General features: G+C 54.7%; 9 protein-coding genes across 9 annotated transcripts; 4 read left to right on the top strand and 5 right to left on the bottom strand.

Moving 5' to 3' along the window:
* Positions 1–2,574: 2,574 nt before the first annotated feature.
* Positions 2,575–3,461, top strand: G647_04799 (uncharacterized protein; the record flags this gene model as incomplete). Its single annotated transcript, XM_008729136.1, has 3 exons — positions 2,575–2,778; positions 2,872–3,138; positions 3,243–3,461. 3 exons carry the CDS (start codon positions 2,575–2,577, stop codon positions 3,459–3,461), a joined length of 690 nt encoding a protein of 229 aa, XP_008727358.1.
* Positions 3,462–4,958: 1,497 nt separating this feature from the next.
* Positions 4,959–5,564, top strand: G647_04800 (uncharacterized protein; the record flags this gene model as incomplete). Its single annotated transcript, XM_008729137.1, has 1 exon — positions 4,959–5,564. One exon carries the CDS (start codon positions 4,959–4,961, stop codon positions 5,562–5,564), a length of 606 nt encoding a protein of 201 aa, XP_008727359.1.
* Positions 5,565–5,860: 296 nt separating this feature from the next.
* G647_04801 (uncharacterized protein) lies at positions 5,861–7,114 on the bottom strand (the record flags this gene model as incomplete). Its single annotated transcript, XM_008729138.1, has 1 exon — positions 5,861–7,114. One exon carries the CDS (start codon positions 7,112–7,114, stop codon positions 5,861–5,863), a length of 1,254 nt encoding a protein of 417 aa, XP_008727360.1.
* Positions 7,115–8,010: 896 nt separating this feature from the next.
* Positions 8,011–8,691, bottom strand: G647_04802 (uncharacterized protein; the record flags this gene model as incomplete). The annotated part of the gene is made up of 1 exon (XM_008729139.1): positions 8,011–8,691. One exon carries the CDS (start codon positions 8,689–8,691, stop codon positions 8,011–8,013), a length of 681 nt encoding a protein of 226 aa, XP_008727361.1.
* Positions 8,692–10,887: 2,196 nt separating this feature from the next.
* G647_04803 (uncharacterized protein) lies at positions 10,888–12,239 on the top strand (the record flags this gene model as incomplete). Its single annotated transcript, XM_008729140.1, has 3 exons — positions 10,888–11,315; positions 11,427–11,979; positions 12,063–12,239. The coding sequence occupies 3 exons, from the start codon at positions 10,888–10,890 to the stop codon at positions 12,237–12,239; spliced, it is 1,158 nt and encodes a 385-aa protein (XP_008727362.1).
* Positions 12,240–12,631: 392 nt separating this feature from the next.
* G647_04804 (uncharacterized protein) lies at positions 12,632–14,347 on the bottom strand (the record flags this gene model as incomplete). The annotated part of the gene is made up of 1 exon (XM_008729141.1): positions 12,632–14,347. One exon carries the CDS (start codon positions 14,345–14,347, stop codon positions 12,632–12,634), a length of 1,716 nt encoding a protein of 571 aa, XP_008727363.1.
* Positions 14,348–15,018: 671 nt separating this feature from the next.
* G647_04805 (uncharacterized protein) lies at positions 15,019–16,113 on the top strand (the record flags this gene model as incomplete). The annotated part of the gene is made up of 2 exons (XM_008729142.1): positions 15,019–15,144; positions 15,211–16,113. The coding sequence occupies 2 exons, from the start codon at positions 15,019–15,021 to the stop codon at positions 16,111–16,113; spliced, it is 1,029 nt and encodes a 342-aa protein (XP_008727364.1).
* A 187-nt stretch (positions 16,114–16,300) lies between these two features.
* Positions 16,301–17,211, bottom strand: G647_04806 (uncharacterized protein; the record flags this gene model as incomplete). The annotated part of the gene is made up of 2 exons (XM_008729143.1): positions 16,301–16,960; positions 17,014–17,211. 2 exons carry the CDS (start codon positions 17,209–17,211, stop codon positions 16,301–16,303), a joined length of 858 nt encoding a protein of 285 aa, XP_008727365.1.
* Positions 17,212–19,118: 1,907 nt separating this feature from the next.
* Positions 19,119–20,396, bottom strand: G647_04807 (uncharacterized protein; the record flags this gene model as incomplete). The annotated part of the gene is made up of 1 exon (XM_008729144.1): positions 19,119–20,396. The coding sequence occupies one exon, from the start codon at positions 20,394–20,396 to the stop codon at positions 19,119–19,121; it is 1,278 nt and encodes a 425-aa protein (XP_008727366.1).
* Positions 20,397–20,869: the final 473 nt, after the last annotated feature.

The raw sequence follows: 20,869 nt of genomic DNA on the forward strand, positions 1-20,869 counted from the left end.
ACTCATCGTCTCCCCATCATCTACTCATCGTCTCCCCATCATCTACTCATCGTCTCCCCATCATCTACTCATCGTCTCCCCATCATCTACTCATCATCTCTCCATCATCTTTCCACCGTCTCCCCATCATCTGCTTATCGTCTCCCGTCGTCTCTGCGTCATCTCCACCATATAAACTTCCTCGCAGTCACACCCGTCTCGTCATCGCTTCTCTCAAGTCCCCCCCATCACTTTCCCTCATCTCTTCGTGTCGCCGTCATCCACCTAATTTTCTGCCCCTCTTCCTCTCTATGACTGAACATCCTACCGCAGCCACAGCTACATACTTTGTCATCTCCCTCTCCATATTCTGTACTTCCTTCGCTTTCCCAATACGATCTTCGCATCCCACTTTTATTTGCTGCTATCATCGTCCCTGATCGGTATGTTCTCGACTCCTATTTCATTGGAGCAGCAGCGCCGTCTGTCACACCTTTTCTGATTACGCAACAGGACCGAGACGAGCGATGTCACCAACATTTCCTTCCAAGCCGCTTTCCCTTCCAAGCCGCTTTCCCTTCCCCTTGTGGCCATCTTCTCTTCGCCTACCTCCACGTCGTCGACACACATGAGTCGTAAAAATGACAACGCTTCCGAGAAACACCGCAAGGTCGTTCAAGCAAGCGGGTGGGGAGTAATAATACATTGTATGAAATAAGCAATGCTAGAGGTGGACTGTCATTGAAGGCTGTTACTGGAAAGTGATCTTCCATCTGATACGAGTCTACGGCATTTCCTCGTCAATGCTCTGGCTCTCAGCCAATAGCTGCGTCCTACTTGAAAGTACCTGCTACGCCCGTCCTCGATGGTACAGTGTACACATGACAATCCATGCCACCAAGCGAGCGCAGAGTGTCCAGAAGCCATGGGCTCGGCTCCCTGAAATTCACGGCGTTCATAGGTTTGATTTCAGCATCCGTCGACGCTCAGCGCCGCCAACTTCCACTACAACTCGATAGATGGCCGTATCGCTGTGCCGAGTAGCCATTTAACGGTCCTCCCCAGCTGCTGAGCTCACCCACGTCGTCGCATCCAGCTTTCGCATCCTCGTGACCTGCTTTGGGAAATAAGTCTATGTCTAGACTTTCGACACAGACGATAGGGAGTTCCCAGATTCGGGGACGTCTGTGCCAGATCCAGTGTTCAGACCTCCCCATAATTTCGTATAATCTGTCGACCCGAGCGTCAAGTCTCCTCGTCGGTCGAGTAATTATAGGAAGAGGCACGAGGAGGCTCGAGTAGACCTCTACAGGTTTTTGTCTCTCCTCGTTTCCGCAGTAATGGTAGCGTATGAAAGGACGAGGTAACCTGTGCTTAATGGCACCGATCAGCTACTGAAATACACGTGCTGTTTCGACCGTCTTGCCGCAACCTATGTGGCCAGAGATGACCAGTTGGCGACACGTCAAGGTCTTCGGCCATTCGACGAACGCCGGTCCTCGACTATACCATTTACATCCATTACTGGCTCGAAGTACACGAAGCTCAGAGGCCAAGTTGCTCCTTTGCTTGGCTTTGTCGATACCTAATCGGTTTCCCATCCCATAGACAGAGATGGCACTCTGGCGCCGTCAGTACTGGAGAGCCTGCGATCGCGTGTCTCCTTGAGGGAAATACTCCCTGCAGACACACAGCACATCACGCCAGCGGTTGTTGAGGCTATAGGTTCGTTACTCTCCACCGGTATGGCCAGCCCAAGCCCTAATTTGATATGCTTGGACGGCGCCTGCATCTGCGCGTTCCTCGCCCGACAGCGACCCTCCAACGTATTCTACGTTAGTCGCCTGCAGTCTCGTCAAGAGCATCCCAGCTTCCTCTCGTTTTAAGACCACGCTTTGCGCATCATCCTCGAAACTGGAGAGTGCCTCACAGTACGCGACGCTCGAAATGTCCATCACTGCAATGCTAGCCGCGTTGTCCTTGATTACAGTAACCCTCAGTTCGAACCCGATGCCATTGCTGGCCACGGATGTCTGGAATGGATAGGTGGGCTGGACGCAATGAAGCTGGAGCTAAATGCCCGGTCATTGTACGTGGATGCAGGGGTAGTTCTTCTCCCATAGTTTTAATATCTCAGCAGGGTATTAATGGAACCACAACCCATATCCTGAAAACATCTCGTCGCTCTCTTCACCTGCACTTCATCTCTGATACTGTATGCAGGGGCTGTGACGGCTAATTTGGCCGCGTCCCAGGCGCGTGGCTACATGGTAGTTGTTCTAGGTAGTTTCCTTTCGTGGAAGTGCCCAACGAGGAAAGCGATCCAAATAGCTTAATTAGGTATGTATCAATTCCAGCCGCTTTAGATGTGCTCGGACTCGCCCTTGTCTCACACTTTCGTCCTATTGGCTGGCTTCCTCAGAGGCTGAGAACCACAGTCGAAGCGGCAACGGTTTCGCCAAGATCCAGACTTGCTGTACGGAGTAATCGCGACTCACTCACAGCTCATTCACTGCTTGCTTCCGCAATCTAGCATACTCACAACATCCGGCCATCTCGTGCCAGGCTGTCTCTTTTGCCCCCGACTTGCCCACAATGTCAATGTCAGAAGCCGAGCTGAAGCGCCTAGCCCACGCCGAGTACTGGGATGAACGCTACGCCAAGGTCGGCCCCGAGGAACAAGTCCACGAGTGGTTCCGCTCGTTCAAAGACCTGGCGCCATTTTTCGACCGGCACCTTCTCCAGGTGCGACGGCCCGAGACGCAGCCAAGGATCCTACACCTAGGATCAGGAGACAGTGTAAGTACATATGTCACTCATTTGAGGCTACTTCGTCTCGCACGGTAAGACTTACCACTACCCACAACCCTGGCTTACTTTCCCCCGCGCTAGACCATACCCGAAGACCTCGCGAAAAGGGGGTACAAGAACCAAGTCTGTGTTGACTTTTCTCCCGTCGTGGTCGAAACCATGTCGAAACGACACGCAGGCGTCGGGGGCATCACCTGGCTGCACGGCGATGTCCGGCAGATGGATCAGATCCCGTCCCAGTCGGTCGATGTTGCGTTCGACAAGGGCACGTTGGATGCCATGATTCACGGCAGTCCCTGGAGCCCGCCGGACGACGTTGTGGAGAATACGGGGCGATACGTCCGCGAGGTAAGATTCTCCCTTCCCTGGTCAGACAGCGTGGAGCGCCTGCAGGGAGGGAAAGACAGGAGACAGAGCGCGAACGTAAGCTCACTTATTTGCTTGCTGTCTAGGTCTTTCGGGTCCTCAAATCAAACGGCACGTTCATCTACGTCACGTACCGGCAGCCTCACTTTGTTAAACCGCTTCTCAACTGCGAGGGAGCTACGTGGGACATCCAGGTCGACGTGCTGGGTGGTTCGGAGAGCTCCTTTGACTACCACGGCTTTGTGCTCAAGAAGACTCCGTCATCGCTGGGGAACATCGAGACAGAGAAAGGAGACTCCAGCTGATCATGGGCCTGTTAATCAGCATCAAAATCAAAATCAAAGTCACAGTCTCAGTGGTCAAGGCTCAATCTCTTGCGTCGCTGCTGGAGAGAAGCGCAGGCATATCCGAAAGAGTAGGATCAGCCACCAAGCCAGCCAGTTGTCAATCATGCCTGGTACCGGGACGTGACCGGTGCCAGCACAACACGCAGGTGAAAAAGCCACGTCGGCGACGAGAAGACGAAAGGAAAATCAACGACTGAGTCTTCTTGCTGGTATGGTAGCCAGGAAGCACTCTTGGGCTTGATAACAACCGAACAATTGAGTCAGTTCGTCATCTAGCGCTCCAAATGCATGCATGCGACACGTCCAGAGTCTGGGCTGGGAGCCAGCTTGATACGGCGGAGTGCTCCAAGTGAGTACCTAGGGACTCGACCACGCTCAGGACCATATAACTACAGCTCGACAGTGGTTCGGTCAGTCAGTCATGGCCCGTGGCTTTGCAATAGCCAGTCCTCCATTCACATCGTCAGGGTTGGGATTGGAAAGGAAACCATGTCGGACTCACCCGTCATACTTGAATTCTCCAGGCAGTGCATATGTAGGATAGATGAGATGGCTTTTGACATGGGCTCAGCAGGACGGATATATTGGTCGGGCCAAGTCTCGGTCATGCCGCCATATCATGGGATGTCACGGGAGTGAGTTAAATTGACATGGGACTGAACATATTCCCCAGTTGAGGCTGTGTTTGCGGACTTGAGGCAGTCGCATTGATCCCTATGGAGGTTATTGTTGACTGAATCGATGAAATGAATCGTATTCTTGCTATGAATAGGAGATATCCCATTAGGTACTTTTGTGTCGGATTCATATCACAAGTGTCGAGTACACTTACGGTCTTTGTCGCTGGGCGGTGAGTGAGTCGTTTATGTTATGCCGCTTCCTGATTCATCACCTACATAGCTTGTCCATTCATAGCGCAGGTCATTGTAAACAATGGTTGAATGACCCGGAAGCCGTGGTCATGTCATCGCTGCCTGTGGAGGTGAAGCGCCTCAAAAGGTCCAGGGCGGCGAGTGGCATTTCAACCTAGAGAGTGGCTTCGTAACTTGCTTTCACTTACTCAAGACTCGTAGCAATCTTCTTCCATCCCCTGTGGTGTCGAGCACGATTCTTCTAGCATTATCAAAGCCCTTCTGTCGAGTTACGCTGGTGACTGGACGGCTTCATCTCTCAACGACTCTCCCCAGATTTCTTTGCTCGTGAAGCGATTGCTGCTCTCGACCGCTTGGCCAGATTACACATCACAACGACAAAAAGACAATCGTCTTCTGCCGATACTTAACATGGGGAACAGCGAAAGCGGTGCCAGCCGTACCAGGATTGAAGACCGTAAGCATCGCTCTTACTTCTGTTTTGATTGCTCTCACGCCTGGCTGACACGTTGAGATAGTCCACACAGCTGCCTCGTCTGAGTCTGCACCTTGTAAAGCTCTGCCTGCAAGCACCGCCGAAGCCATGACCGCGCCGGAGACTGAATGCCATGACCCCGTCAAAGGCGAAAAGCAAGAAGGTGACACTTCCCCGAGAGCAAAAGAGGACAACGAAAAGGAATACGCCGACTTCAAAACATGGGCAGACGACTTCTTCGAGCGCGAGTACACGGAGCACCAATGGTCCGCCGGCGCCCACATCTCCTCGTCTCAGATCTCCATCCTCGTCGAGCCCGGTGAAGGAAAATTGCGCGACCTCGAGCCCGACGAAGAACTGCTGTCGGAAAGCGAGGAGAGTGAAGGCGAGCAAGAACCGTTCGTGACGTGGTCCAATCGGACCAGGTTGGACGCGGCAACCTCGTCCAACCTATCGATGCGGGCAATGCAGTGGTGCATGGACAAGGACAAGGAGTACTGGAGCGGCAAGGCGCTCCCTGAACATCGACAGAAGAGCTGCTTGGCCAAGAGGTCGATCGGCGATCGCGTGGAGCGCAGCAGGCGCATCAAGTGGGCGGAGGAGATGGGGAGGAGGTACCCGGGCAGGTACGTACCCTATCCGGGTCGTCTTGTCCGGGCGCCACCTTCGCGGTGCCGTGTCGACAAGGGACGCCGACTGCAGCGCAAGAAGTAGTGCCGGGACGAGGGACGGGTGGTCGACGTGCAACGTACGTACGTCCATACCCGACAGGGTCTTGTACTGTACTGCATACAGGGTCGCCGTGGCAGAGGTGGGCTGGTGCTGTTGTGGTTAGCGTGCAATGTTTGGCTCCGTCAGGGTCAACGCATCAGAGTTCGGTAGACAACGGAGTCCTGGCATAAACAAGTGAAGTGACATCGTGCATCATAAAGGTTAACGCAGCAAGGACGAGCACAAGACGCCGCCGTACATATCGAAAGAAGCTTTCATGGCTACCTTTGCGTGCGGAGCTAGTCGAGGAAAATCAACTCGCCGTCGTTGTTGCTGATCCTCTCATCCAGGCGGACCCAAGCTCGGTTCCATCCCCCGCCACCGGTCCCCAGCTCAGCTTCCAGCACCCGGCCGTCCTCGATCAATCTTACGTTCCGCGCAGACGCACCGAAATTCCCGCCCCGGTGCCAGGCGAAATGTCCATGCGAGTTGGTGAGGCATTGGTTCAGCGAGATGGACGAGAGTTTGTGCTCGCCGTGGACGTTTTCACAGTACGCGATCAGATCGTAATCCCGGTCCAGCGTAATGCTGCTCGAGGAGGCCGAGAAGTTGCCCCGCATCTGGGGTGTGGCCGGGCCGCGATTGCCGTGGTGCTGTTGATATTGATGCGCCCCGTACGCAGCCGTGCCTGCCACGCCTGCGGCCGCGAGGCCATGCTTCTTTTTCTGTTTCTTTTCGTCGTCGGATGAGCTACTGCTGGATGAGGAAGACGACGAGGACGAGTCACGCCGAAGACCGGCCGGTCGCTCAAGCTTCTTCTTTTCCTTCTTGCGCTTCTTCAGCGCATCTTCTGCCATGGACCCGGCGATTGCTCCACCGACGGCGCCGAGAAACCCATGGTGCACTTTATGGCCGCCATATGCTCCTAGCGCACCTCCAGCCACGGCACCCATAAGTCCGCGGTCCTGAGTCACGTTGGGGTCGTTCGGATCAACAAGAGCGCCGGAGTGGCCTGGATAGCCTTGAGCCATGTGCGCTGGTGGAGCATTGACAGGCGGAGTGAAGCTGTCGTATTGGGTTTGCACAGGTGGTGGATTAGGTGAGTAAGCCCGTTGTGCTTGGTCGTTATAGCCATAGTCTTGCGGTACAGATGAGTAGTCCCGCTGGTGGTAAGAAGAATGATCAGGTGGAGGAGAAGCGTACGGATCCGGGTTAGGATGGTAGCCCTGGGGTGGAGGTGCCGCGTAATGATCCGGTTGGTGCTGGTACCCTTCAGGTGGAGGGGAAGTGTACTGGTTTTGATTGTGTGGGTGCTGGCCATACGGGGCCTGATAACCACCCTCGTTTTGGTGGTGTTGCTGGTAGTCCTGGGGTGGTGGGGATCCATAGTCATAGGGCCGGTTCTGGTCGTAGCCCTGACTGTAAGGCTGTTGTCCGTACCCGTGAGGCGGGCCCGAAGGCGGCTGCCATTGTTGGTGGCCGTGCTGCCCAGGGTCGCCGTAGCCTTGCTGCTGCGGGGGGTATTGATTGTTGTAGTAATCTTGACTCGACATCGTGGTAAGATCACACAGACCTTTCAATCCGGGCTTGCTAAACTGCCAAAGCCTGACAGGAAAGCAGGTGGGAAGATCGGGACGATGGAGGGCGCGTCTACTTATAGCCTGTAGAGTTCTATCTCAGAGCACGGAGTACGGAGCAGGCAGCGGTGTTGGGGTCTGACTTGAAGCTGACCTGGGAAGTGGCTGGCGGGCCTTAAGCGACTGCCGAGTTGTAAAGCGAGGAACGGTGTGGCTGACCGATGCCACACAGCCTCACTGCGGCCGCGCTACGATTGGCCAACAGCAAGCTAGTCTTTACAGCCACACTACAAGCTCCTGTGGCTGATGCTTGAATGCGATAACACTGGTGGAACACGTCTGGCGGACAAACGGTTCCATGCAACGAGCGTTGAACAGCCCAGAGTTATCTCGTCGTATCGCCGATGACGGCTCACGATACCTTGATACGAGGCACCTGAGTATTCACGACAATGTCTTTGATCTCCGATGTGTCTTGAAAATGTACAACTAGCTTCTTCGAATCATTTGGATCAGTCAGATCAACCATGAAGATGGACACCAAGATGTCGACAATTCCACCAGCTCGCTTAGCCGGCCCCAGGATTGTATGCGGCCTGTTCTTGTCTTCCCCCACGGCACAATGATTACTCGGGATGATTCCTCCGTCATAGAGCCTATCAACTACCCTCAACGTCGATGGCAGATACATATAGGTGATCAACCCCGGCATTAAGATGGCCGGCTCGCATGTGGATGTATTCTCAGCTTTCGAAGAATGCAGATGGCAGCGGCCAAACACTGTCACTGTGATTGAATCCGTGACTGACTTGGCTATTCTCCGCGAACATCTTCCAGATCGGTCGGAACTCACAAACCTATAGCGACGGTGCTCAGTTCACTTTCAGTACATCTTCGTTGGGCGGGATATCCGACATCCCTTCCCCCTTTCCCCCGTCGGCCCCGTCGGCAACGGCGTCCGCCTCACTTCGGGCATCAGGGATCACACCGCCCACATGGCCCAATTGCGTCTCCACTGGCACACCTCCCTTGATAGTTTGCAGGACCACACAGTATCTCTCGCTTAGCTCAATCAGCTTGTCCACCTTCGATTTGTGTTCTTCGTCAACATCAAGCCGCACAATCAGTCTAATCTTTGTGAATCCCACAGGCACTGCGTTGCCATCCGGGTCCTTGATACCCATTGTGCCCCGGAAATCCAAGTCGCCCTCTGTTGCGATTGTTCCGTTGTTGATTGGGATGCCCAAGCTTGTGGCGACAGCGCGCACCGTGACGCCAAAGCAAGCCACCAAAGATTCCAGCAGCATATCTCCGGAGCACAGTTCACCCGAGGCATCGAAGCCTTCGCCTCCCGCAGCTTGGTGCAGTCCAGCGACCTTCCGTGCGGCCGCGCTGGATGACAGAGAACATGTCAGGCTGGTTGAGGTAGGATCGAGAGTTCCGCTTGAAGAAAGGGTAACGAGAGCGGAGGAGGGATCCGATCGATACTTGTCCTTGAGAGGCTTCTGCTTCGAGCGGAGTGTCTCCGCAGCTCTCGAGGCGGCGTCGGACATGTTCGCGAGTTCGTGAGAGTGCCTGTACTACACGTCGATGATGCTAGAGTGGTCAAAATAGAGTTCGGGATGGAGACAAGAGAGCAGTCTTGTAACCGGTTGAAGGCGCGTCAAATACTTCGCGTAGGGTGCTGCAATTGTCAGTATGTAACACTTTGCTCTGTTTTACCCCTCATCCGCAGACTGTGGAGGTCTGAATCTTCCATCAGGCCGCCGGGAAGAACATGATGCGACATCCCGTCGACCCATGTCAGCCCTGCGCCCAGAAAATGATGAAAGGCTTGCATGAAGGCACAGTTGATCAATCATCGAATTGAGGTCTTGGTGATAGAGAAGATGAAGAAGGGCAACATGAAACTAGCACGTCGAGGACGTCATTCTCAGGCCAGACTCCCTGTTTATCTTCACGTGTTGATAAGACTCCGAGCCGCCTGACTTTCCGCTCGATTCGAGTGTCAGCGTTAAAACTTAGGCATACGGAGTTCGGATCTAATTATCCCAATTGAGGAACGCCGACAACCTTGGTCAATGCACTGGTGGTGGCTCGGTATCAGTATATCTATTGTCGTCACATACAGACAACGACGGCTATAGAGATGCTGATGGATCCGAGATGACGGAGTTTGAAGACAAAGTGGACACAAGCTTCAAGAGAAACTGGATGCTCACGCTGGTGAAGGGCAACATGGCTGATGCGAGCGAAGAGACAACCAGGCCAATTCTGCCTTACCTATTGCCTTACCCCGAGTTCTTCGCGGGGGCATTGCGCCTAACGAGGCTCCCAGGCTCCCAGGGCTCGTCAAGCATGACTTGACCGTTCTATGAGGTACCTTATGCAAGCACCGAAAGTGCCTCTTTTCCTGGTGACGTCATTCAATATGCTGCTATCGGCTCCTACACACTCCCGCCACAGCCTCTCAGGTAAAGAAAGAACATGAGGGTCACTATATATCATAGGAGGCTACAGAAAAAAGACCAAACGTCCTTCACTTCGTTTCCACGATAGGTGCAATGGTCAACATTGTCATCGTCAATCTGTCGCGGGAGGAGAAACGGGATGCGGAAGACAAGCCATTACTATCAAGCTCCTCCAGCCTTGCACGAGGACGAGTACAAGGGGTTCATCCTCAAGAATCCAGACCGAGGTCCAAGTTTACTCACTCTCCCAAGTCTTTCTACAAGTACAATTCTTTTCGTATGAACACGAATAACTCGTACTCGTAGGATTTCGGTCATGGAGAGGGCAAACTTCGGGTTACCATCACCGCGAGTCGCAAGGATGATCGGCCTCGTCGCGCAAACGATGCTGGTATGCAAGTCGATCGCTTGCCTTGCCGGGTTCTCGTCGTTCGGCACCACTCTGATATCCTCGTACTCGCACCAGAATGGTATCCGCTCCGCCCCCAGCAGCATGCAGAAGTTGACGATCGTTCCTCCGTCGCATGGTGGTTCTTGGCTCCCCACCTTCCTTCGACGAGGATAGATGATGAAAGACATGTCGGAGACCCAATCAAAATCCGTGGCTGGCGACTCTAGTGGGATTTAGGGGCCCACTTGGTGCCTCTGACGTCGATGTGCATTTCCATCACCCACAAGCAGCGTTTCACTCCGCACATTCACGACGTTTTGCCTTGTGCGAAATGTGCCATGGCGCAGGGGAGTCAATCGCATTTCCATTCACGATGGACTTGTGATGAAGCTGACCACCCGCTGGGGGCGTTCTACCCCGCGTCTCAGCGTGGCAGGAAGGAGCAGCTACTCCATGCTGGCCAATTACCTGTGTATGAGCGATAAAACGGACAAGCCTTTATGCTTGGACGAGACGGTGGAGCAGCGGTCCGCATTCACGTTGCAATCCATCGCTCGCTCGTTCTGCCAATGCGCAATCCCCGGACCACATTTTGTGGGCTCGTCATATGATGAGCGTGTGAGTGTGAGTATGGGTGTGGCCTGACATTGCAGTAGCTCGGAGGACTTTCATCCATGCAAATCCGTCAAGCTCAGTATATACCTGGCTGATTTGCCTCTTCATATTTTCCGGGTGTCGCCTGTATACCCTCTCTCCATATACAATCGTGTGCCCCTTTGCCACTTCCAGCTTCGTCCGTCAATCCAGCAACTGCGAGTACCTTAAGACTAGATCAGACCACAGACCACACCAAACAGCGTCCATCTGGAGAGTATCGATTTCTCACAATGGACAAATTCGAAAAGCCCAGAGACCACAACGCCTTCCACATCCCGCGGATGCACCGCGCTCAGGGCTCCTCGTCCTCCGAGCCGGCCTCGGACGAAGTGACCTTCACGCACCGCGAACATGAAGGCCGCAACGCGCGCAGCATGGATCCCAACCCGCAGGTCCCGTACCCGTACCACCAAGAGCACGGACCGCCGATTGACAACTACGAGAAAAACCAAGAGGCCGAGGAAGACTACCAGCACCACAAGAACCTGTGGTGGAGTCGGGTGCGGCATCACTTGCGCGACCCGTTCGCCGAGTTCATGGGCACGTTCATCATGATCCTGTTCGGCGACGGCAGCGTCGCCCAGGTGACGCTGAGTGCGAATCCGAATCTGCCGCCCAGCAGCCAGAATAAGGGCGAGTACCAGAGTATTTCTTGGGGGTGAGTCTGTGCCTATCCTAACGCGATGCGCGTGCGGTGTTTCTGCGATACGCACACCTCCATATTCATATACACACCACGCTGACCATTGTCCTTGCCGCTCTCCGACAGATGGGGCATCGGCGTCATGCTCGGCGTGTACGTCGCCGGCTGTGCGGGCGGCCACCTCAACCCGGCCATCACCTTCGTCAACTGCATGTTCCGCAAGTTCCCGTGGTGGAAGTTCCCCATCTACGCGTGCGCCCAGGTCATGGGCTGCTTCTGCGGCGCGGCCGTCATCTACGGCAACTACAAGTCGGCCATTGACGCGTACGAGGGCGGCGCCGGCGTGCGCACGGTGCCCGGCTACTCCGACACCGCCACGGCGGGCGTTTTCAACACGTATCCGCAGCCCTTCTTGACCAAGACGGGCCAGGTCTTCTCCGAGATCATCGCGAGCGCCGTGCTCGTCTTTGTCATTTTTGCGCTGAAGGACGATGCGAATCTCGGGGCCGGGAACATGGTTCCGCTGGGCTTGTTCTTCTTGATCTTCGGCATCGGCGCCACGCTCGGCTGGGAGACCGGCTATGCGATCAATCTGGCCCGAGACTTTGGACCCAGGCTGTTCACTTATTTCGTGGGGTACGGGCACGAGGTGTGGAGTGCCGGCGGCTATTATTTCTGGGTAGGTCGAGATGGTTCATATCAACCTTTCTGCTACTGTACACTGGAGATCCCGGACGTAGGCTGACATTCACACACACACAGGTTCCGATGATATGCCCCTTTATTGGCTGCACGTTCGGCGGCTTCCTGTACGACCTGCTGATTTACACCGGAGAATCGCCCATCAATACGCCGTGGATTGGCATGAAGCGCGTTGTCCGTCCGACCCGCCAGGGCATCAAAGAAGCCATCACTGGCAGGCCAGCAAAGGAGGTCTAAAGTGCCGAGTCGACTTTGCCGTTGAGTCGAGTCGAGTTGTTTGAGCGGGTCCTCGTTTTGTTGTCCGGAGCCGACCGGCATGTATAACAGGTTCTGACCATGTTTATGTCGGTGTTTTTCACGATTGGAAGGGAGCGGTCCCCGTGTCTGCACGCCGAGAGCTGGTTTGAAAAAATCTCAGCCAGCTCGGGGGTTTGTATAACAGGTTTATGACGGGATCACTGTGGAACGATTGATGACAATTTGGCTCTGCTTCAAGCGACACCAGGTTTGCGTTATTGATTGCGAAGCGGCGCGTGAAAAGTTGGAATGTACAAGTTTCTCTGTGGGTGCAGGATTGCCCTTCGATAATGGAAAGGGGCCCCCCTGTCTCTCCACCCATCACACAGTCCCTACGTTTTCTGCTTCTTCTTCTGCGGTTCGTCCTCATCACTGAGATCGGCGTAGATGGTCTTGGGCTGGGTCTTTTTCCAAGCATTCGTGAAGATGGGATCATTCTGCGCCTTGTCCGCATACTTGAGCAGGGCTTCGCGCGGGTCTTCTTCCCTCATCGAGCTGAGCGGGATGCGTTCCTTGATGTGCTTCTCGTCCGGTTGGCTCTTGGCAAACGGCGTCGACGCGGGAATGTGAGGCCTTCGCGGGTCACGCGATTTGCCCGACGCCGTGAGACCGATGGTCGGGTGTCGAGACGCGTATGTACTGCCCTTGATGGCCTCGCTCGCGGTTCCGGGGTTGACGATCGCGTCGCCGGATAGACCTTGCGACATGTCCGTGGTGAGACTCGGATCGTCGTCGATGTGTCGCCGCTTCGGTGGCTTGGACATGACCATCACGGCCCCCTTTGCCGAGATCTTAGGGTTGAAGAGCACATGTGTTTCGGCGTTGGCGCTTCCTGTGATGATCTGGTTGAGTTTGTCGTGCCAAAGCACGCTGATCAGCGCCGATCCTGGCGTGATTGGCGTGACGAGCTCGGGTTTCAAAGTGGCCGGGTTGAGAATGTACAGATCGCCCGTCTCGGAGCCGGTGATGATGGACGACGAGTTTGGAGCGAAAAGGACGTTCGAGGTCGGGTATTGACTCGACGTCGAAATGTGCGAGGTCGTGTTGACGGGCTGTTTGAACTTGCGCGTATCCCACAGCTTGATCGTGTCGTCGCCGCCTCGTGTCACGACCAGGCGGCCATCGGCGCTAATGTCGACGCCACTCGTCCAGGTGTTGCTGGTGTGAGCCTGGTTGATTTCACCACTCGGCCTGGAGTAAGGCCCGTCGCCTCCCCACATGAGCAAAGAGCCGTCGAGAGCGGCCGCGACGAGAAGACTGTTTCCACCCTCGACTTGACTACCCCATGCCACGGCAGTCATGCGACTGCGACCTGCCGAGCCCGCCAGTTTCGATTTGTGCACGATCACGTTCTTCTGCCTGTTGCGCACATTGACGTCCCATATCCTGAGTGTGCTGTCCGTCCCCGCGGTCACACAGAGGTCATAGTTGTGGGGATGCCACGTGCCGCTGGTGATCTCACTGATATGGCCTTTCGTCATGTTCATGTCGCGCAGGTACATGTCGCCCTTGACAAACTCGGTCGTCGTTTCGCCATCTCGAGACAAGATTCTTGCCTGAGGAGTGGCTGAGATGACAAGAACTTGACTGGGTGAGTTGGGGTTGAACTTGGCGACGTGCACGGGATGAGTCTCGGAATTGGCAGAGCCCTTGACGAAGGTAGGGTCGACGGATTTGAAGGCTCGTAGTGTGTTTGGCGCCATCGATGCGAAGTCGTGTAACTTGATGGTGCAGTCCATCGAACCGGTGATCATCCTCGATCCCGACACGTCCAGAGTGATTGTCGTGACCGGGCGATTGTGAGTCTTGAAGACAATCTCGTGCGATACGGGATATTCATCCTCGTCGTCAGAGTCATCACCTGAGTCGTCGTCCTCGTCGTTGTCGGAATCTGCGTCTCCCTTTGAACTTGCCGGTGAATCGGGTTTGCGTCCTGGTAGACCAGGTAATTTCCGCCGGGCAGTTTCAATTTGAGCATCGACATCGAAGTCGCCTCCCGTGGCTCCGAACGAAGTCGGGAGGTAGTCTCTGAGATCTTCTTCATCCATGTCGTAGGTTCAGGTATGAGCTTCCGGTGAATCTATTGCACATGCAGCAAAATCAAGGGCAGTGTTGCCTTGCTGGTGCCCGACTCGGGAGTCCAGATCGTGTGGGGTTCTTTGAACTTCGAGTGCCAAAGTTTCTCCTTTATTGAGCGCAGAAGCCATACAACGCTCAAGGATTGGTATGGTAATCAACTTGATCAGTATGCTACAACTCGGCGTTACGTTCAAATGGTCGAGGGCGACAAGGCAACGAGGCAAGTTTTGATTTGGCGCATTTGACGTCTCTGGCCCGCACTATCTTGTTACGGAGAGCCACAAAATCCAGAGGCGCTATTCCACAATTCACCACGATTCACTCTTGCAATCGGACTGACCTTTTCTTGATGTCCTCCGCCGGAAGTCCTTAGCGTGAGGAGTGTGTCAAAGCTGACATGACTACGTGTTCGCGGCATCAACCCGACCAAGAGTGGAGATAGACATGGAGGAGAGAGGAGATGTCCTAGATGTCCTCGGCTCTTGCGCCGGTGGAGAAGTCCACATCGGCGTGTTGCATTTGACCAGGCACATCCGACAGCGGCTTTGATAAAGGTTTGGTTCCCTTTCGAAAGGTCAAGAGCATCGCCCGGTCTTGATCTACGATACCGCGACGTGCCTCTCAGCACTCTACTCTGAAGATGGACTTCCATAATGTACTCAAGCTTGACCCTGGCGTGTTCGACCCGGCGGCCATATCAGAAGAGACGAAAGCGTTCAATCAGAAGCTGATGGATATCATGAGCCATGGTCCGAAATGGTACGAGGTGAGTATGACTCCGCGGTCTGACTGGCATCTACTGCGTAGTATCACGCTCGCTCATTCCCACTAGGTCGGCGCCAAGCGCTATCGTGAAATGCGTGCCGCTGGAGAGACACCGCTCCCAAAGGCAACATACCTCGACACGGCCGAGGACTTCAATATTCCCAGCCGGGACGCTTCCCGGAGCATCCCTTGCCGTATCCTGCGTCCGCAAAACGGCAAGTCGATAAAAGCCGTGTTTCTCCACATCCACGGCGGGGGCTGGGTCCTTCAGGACCAGAAATCCCAAGATCCGGCTTTACAGGATATCGCGAACGGGACGGGCGCGTTGTGTTTTTCCGTAGGCTATCGACTTGCGCCTGAGGATCCTTTCCCAGCGGGCCCGGAGGATTGCTACGACGCCGCGGAGTGGCTGGTCGACAACGCGGAGGCCAAGTTCGGTGTGCCGTTGGCCTTTGTGGGCGGCGAGTCGGCAGGTGGACATTTGAGCATGCTGGTCGCGTTGCACCTCTTGCAGCATTCGAATCCGAAATATGCCGGTTTCGCATTCAAGGGGTTGTTGTTGCATTTTGGCTGTTATACCATGATTTGGACGCCGCAGGTGTACAACTTTCAGAGATCCCCACCGTTGGTCTTGGATCGGGACCTGATGGATCATTACATCGACGTCTTTTTACCCGGCAAATCGGACACGGAGAAGCGACATCCTTCGATCTCGCCGCTCTTCACGGACCTGGAACCGTTGAGAGGGAGGCTGCCCCCAGCGTTATTCACTTGTGGTACGGATGACTGTCTGTTAGACGACACCATGTTTATGAGCGTGAAGTGGCTGATGGCTGGCGGAGAGGCTGTGGTTAAGATCATCCCAGGCGCACCTCATGGGTATATCATGTTTCCCAGGAGTATGAAGGGCAGTGGAGCCGCTGAGGGAATGAAGGCGGTGGAAGATTTCATGCTATCGAAATTGACATGACGCGCATCCTGCGTGGAACACGCCCACAGACACACCGGTCCGGAAGTCCTGGCCTCCCGAGGAATATCCTGCAGATCAATTTAACGAACGAGATTCCAAGCATGCTTTTGTGTGAGCCTGTGTCTGCTGCGTCTCCAATGTCCCGGAGATGCTCCTCACGGGAGACAGCTGTAGCTTTGCCTCAAGATCACTCGATCATGTCGATATCGTCTCCGCCGACAGGTGCCGCCGCCTGAGCCCCTGGACCAGGACTGTCAGCCGCTTCTCTTCCATTCCCGGCTCCGCCCCAGTAGTCGTCCATCTCAGCATCCAGTTCTTCTGCTGTCTTTCGTGGTCTGCCACCCACCAGACGGTGTCCATCCGAATCCTTGGTCGCACGTTCCCGCCTCTCTCCCGGTCTTCTTCCTCCACGATGGCTTGAGCTGCGGCTGTCACGCTGCCCTGGTATATAGCGATCGATGTTCTCAGGCGCTGGTTTCGTCGTGTCACTCCTTCGTTCTCGCGGTCCTCCACCCCCTCGTCGTGGCCCGCGCCGACTCCCGCGCTCTTCATCCACGTCTTCCATCGGACTCTCGCTGCGTCCCCGTCCACGGCTAGCCGGAGCTTCGATTCTGTCGAACAGACTCCTGGGATTCTCCACTCGGTCAAAGGGGTTATCTCGTCTCGGAAGTGGGATTAATGAGAGCTTGATCGGCTGTCCCTTTGCGTTTGCGCCGTCGAACTCGCGGATCGCGGCTCTGGCATCAGCAACGTGTTCGTAGGTGACAAATGCAACTCCTTCAGAGCGACCAGCACGATCGTAGCGCAATTTGGCGTCCTGGACAGGAGCGATGCGTTGGAAGAGATCCTGTACCAAGTTCAGCATCGCAACAAGCGCTTGCCGAAGAGACACAATCATACCCAGATATCATCCTCGGTCAGGTCGTAATGTAGATTGTCGACTCGGAGTTTAGCAGGAAGGGGTTTTCTGTTCCCATTAGCATAACACAAGACTTTCTCGCAAATTCTCCTACCTGTCGTGCTCGGCGAACCGATCATCCTCTCGACGGTTAGCCCGCTCTCTTGGCCGGTCGTAGCGGCGGCCTGGAGGACAATCATTAGTGCGATGTACAACGTCTTCTTCCCCAGGATCACATACTGTCTGGTTCGTCATCGTATCGGTCGTGGACCCAGTCACTGTGCACCGTTTAGCCTTGTCTTGTGTCTGTTGAGGCGTCAACCCTACTTGTCCAGGTTCGCGCGGTCGTCTCTTGCAGACTACGGAGGAGGAAGATCTGGGTTAGCGGTAATTCAAACTGTCCCTGGCCTGAAGGGCGTCGAAGAGTCGGATCGAAACGATGCGGCGATCAATCGTACTGCCAGGACAGGCGAACGCAGAGGAGAAGGAGGAGCTTCGGACCTGGGCATCGACAGTCAGGCGTTGGGAAATGCGTCTCATCTCAGTAACATCACATTACCTTTCGGACGCCATCGCGAGGCTGATTGTATTCTCGACGGCGTGCAGGCGGAGGTGCTCTGCGCGAGCGAGGTTGCGCTCTCTTCGATGCCATTAGTCTCGACTTGTTGATAGTTGCGAACAGCCACGAACCTGGCGTTCAGCAATTGTCTCATCCAGACTGCGATCCATGGCGTGTATCTCAGTCGGACAAATCAGCACAGTTAGTGCAGGAGTGGCCAATAGTGCAGCCGCAGAACGGTTGTGCTGGTAGAGCGCTCGTCTGGATGTCCATATGTTTGCCCTGAAAGCATCTACATACGGCACCATCAAGCCTGACCTCGTCGCTCAGAACAGCTTAGCGTGGGCGTCCTGGAACAACTATTCACCGCGACCGTCAAATGGTATACAAGTCACGTGAAAGTGCACCTGTGCGACTGTGACTGGGAAGGTTACCCGACACTTGGCCTGACAGCGCCAAGGGGTGTCATCGATCGTAATCCCTTAGGTAAAGTACCGTATTGTTTACGTAGGCCTCTGTAACTATATACTAGTCAGGTCTGCCCCCCCGACCCCGTTGAATTCATCATGTCCTCCGAAAGAGCCACACGACGTGTGCGTGTCGTGGGCATGTCTTATGTTTGAGAATGAACATGTCCACAGCCATCGACTTGAATCAGTGGCACTTGCCCACTGTACCATCACGATCACGCATGCTACAGTACTTTGCTGATTGCATCTCCATTCATGCAAGCTCACGACTTGGAAGCTAGTTAGCCAAGAGCTGTGAGCTACTGTAACCAGATCAAGCGCTGTACATATCGGCCCTCTACCTTCCAGCTCCAGCTCTCTTGAATGTACTACATACGTCTGTGTGGCCCATACGCAACACGTTCCATCCAATCCACAACACAACGCAAGGCACCCTACGAGCTCGGACATCAGACTGAAAGGACCGCTTTACGGTTTTGTGTGCTAGAGAGCCTCGTCGCCTCTTGGGCGTGGTGGATGGAGCTTCGTCTCGAAGCTGTGCCGAATCACAGTAGTTACTATGTACTGTTGTGCAAAGTCTACTCCAGTTGACGTGCAGAAGGCGGGAAACGATGGGGTTTCGCAGGCGAAGGAGTTCTGTTGCATCTCAAAGGACATGTTGTCATGGGTTCTTTGCTCACACTGCACCGGCCTATCTACCTATCTCTCGCTGTAGAAGGAGCAAAGAGAACGATATCCGTCCATCTAGACAGCCTATATGACCTCCGCCGTAGCCGCGTAGTAGTACAACAAGGGAAAGAATGGATCGAGGATTTTCTTTGCATCTAGGCCGCTCATTTGCCTAGCCGAGTCTTTGTGATACAGCGAAATGGAAGTCTGAGTACAGGCCGTCCACCAATGAAGACATATACATTGCCCTCGGCGGCCATCAGAGGCAGTAACATCACCTATTCGACGTCTCTCAGACGCAACTCCCTCCATGCGCGATCTGGCCAATGCATCCCCTAGGCATCTCATTAACAACCTCCGCGTACTAATTACGTCCGGATGGTCGCCCGTGTCAACGGTAGCCTCACTTCTAAATCCGGCGGTCGGGACGGCGGTGCGCAGGCTCCACATAGTAGGAGATGCCGCCGCCGGAGTTCCTCTCGTGCCATTCTCCCACGAGCGGCCGAGCTGGATTCACCAAGTCTTGGTCAACTGCTGGTAATGGTGCGACTGGTGCGGGAGGTGCCTGGAGAGATGGTGGCCGCAGTGCCCACTGCGTAGAGGGGACAAAAGCCACAGGAGTGCGCACCGGCGCGGGGCTAATGGAATTCGTGCGTTGCGTGCCTGACCTGCTCATGCCGGTATATTGTCGGCAAAGCTGGGCGATCCACTCATTGTGCGTCAGGCTGTCAACTTGATGGATGGGAAGCGGGCCCTGCGGATCTGGACTCTTTTGCCACCATGTCGGTTTCAAATTCTCCGGCAGATTCTTGTAGTTCTGCAATTGGTTGCCCAGATTGCAGCGAACTGCGAGGGTCTGGAGGCGCGATCGCAGCTGTAGGGCGATGTTTTGACGATCCGAAGGAATGGGGATCGGTGTCGGGAAGCCTCGCAAGAAATAATCGAGAGGCAGACAGCTATCGACGTAACCCAGGATCACTCTGTCGCTGGCCATGACAGGCTTGAACATGCGGTTACTGGGGAGATCAACGAGCATGCAAGTGTTGAGCAGAAGTTGCTCGCAAGTCTGGTTGTTGATAACATCGATTTCGAACGAACAAGGGTGCTGGCGACCCGTAGTGAAAGGAGGCACATCGATGGTCTCTCTAAATCGGCTCCGCTTCATGTTGTAGCCACTCGGTCCGATCGTCTTCTTTGTAGGATGGGCGTTGATGCGGTTCAAAATGTCCCGCATCTCAACGCGTGGGTCGAGTCGCATCCACAACTCGATCAACATCCCCGAGACGTCGTGATGAACCCATCGTGGCAGATGGCCGAAATATCTGAGCGGAGTTCCATCATTGCCCAGGACAAATTGATTGGTCGCTTCCTCGATGAGATCTGGGACAACCACACCAGCGATCGGATTAGGAGCAGGCTCCATCTGCAAGAGGATTGGATGAAGGTTGCCGTGGGTTGCCATGTGGTAGGTGTGGTGGGTGCCTTGGCCATCCGCAGGTCGTGCAGGTATCGCCTGGCGGACGACCTTTATACCTGCCCTGTAGCCCATGCTGTAGGTTGGAAACACAGGCTGGTTTGGAGGATTTGGTAGGATATTTGTTATAGGAGCGGTCCGGGGGACCACGATGTTCTCAGCATTGAGGGCGAGGTGCCGAGAGAGCTGGGTTTGAACTCGTTGAGATGCCATGTTTCTCGCTGATTCCAAAGATGTGGAAGGGAGGGTGGTCGCCCAGGTTCTTGCCGTCTTCAGCGTGGCAGGAGATTGCTGGCGTTGATATCGAGTGTGAAAGTAAACCGCAAGGAGAGTTTGAAGAAGAGGCTTTTGGGGGGTTGATACTCGCTGTTGAGGCACCCAAAAGCGTACTGGGCTAGAGATCGGGGTCGATGGTAAGCTCAATAGGACGAGAGATTAACCCAGAGATCTGGACTGTCAATCAGGAAGTCGAAGGCGGTTTGGCAAAAGATGACAAGCGTTGGTGTAGCGGTCCGAATAAGAATTTCATGCGGCTCGATCGGAGGTAGATATAGCTGTTCAGAGTGCGACGTCAGGAAGGCAGTGACAGCAGCGGTAGTGGCAGTAGTCGGCTTTGTTGCTGAAGTGAAAACTGACAATGCTTAACACCCCATTCCATTGAGTGCATCCGGGGCCGCCTTGCGCGG

The sequence above is a fragment of the Cladophialophora carrionii genome, assembly GCF_000365165.1.
Source record: "Cladophialophora carrionii CBS 160.54 unplaced genomic scaffold supercont1.4, whole genome shotgun sequence".
Lineage (NCBI taxonomy): Eukaryota > Fungi > Ascomycota > Eurotiomycetes > Chaetothyriales > Herpotrichiellaceae > Cladophialophora > Cladophialophora carrionii.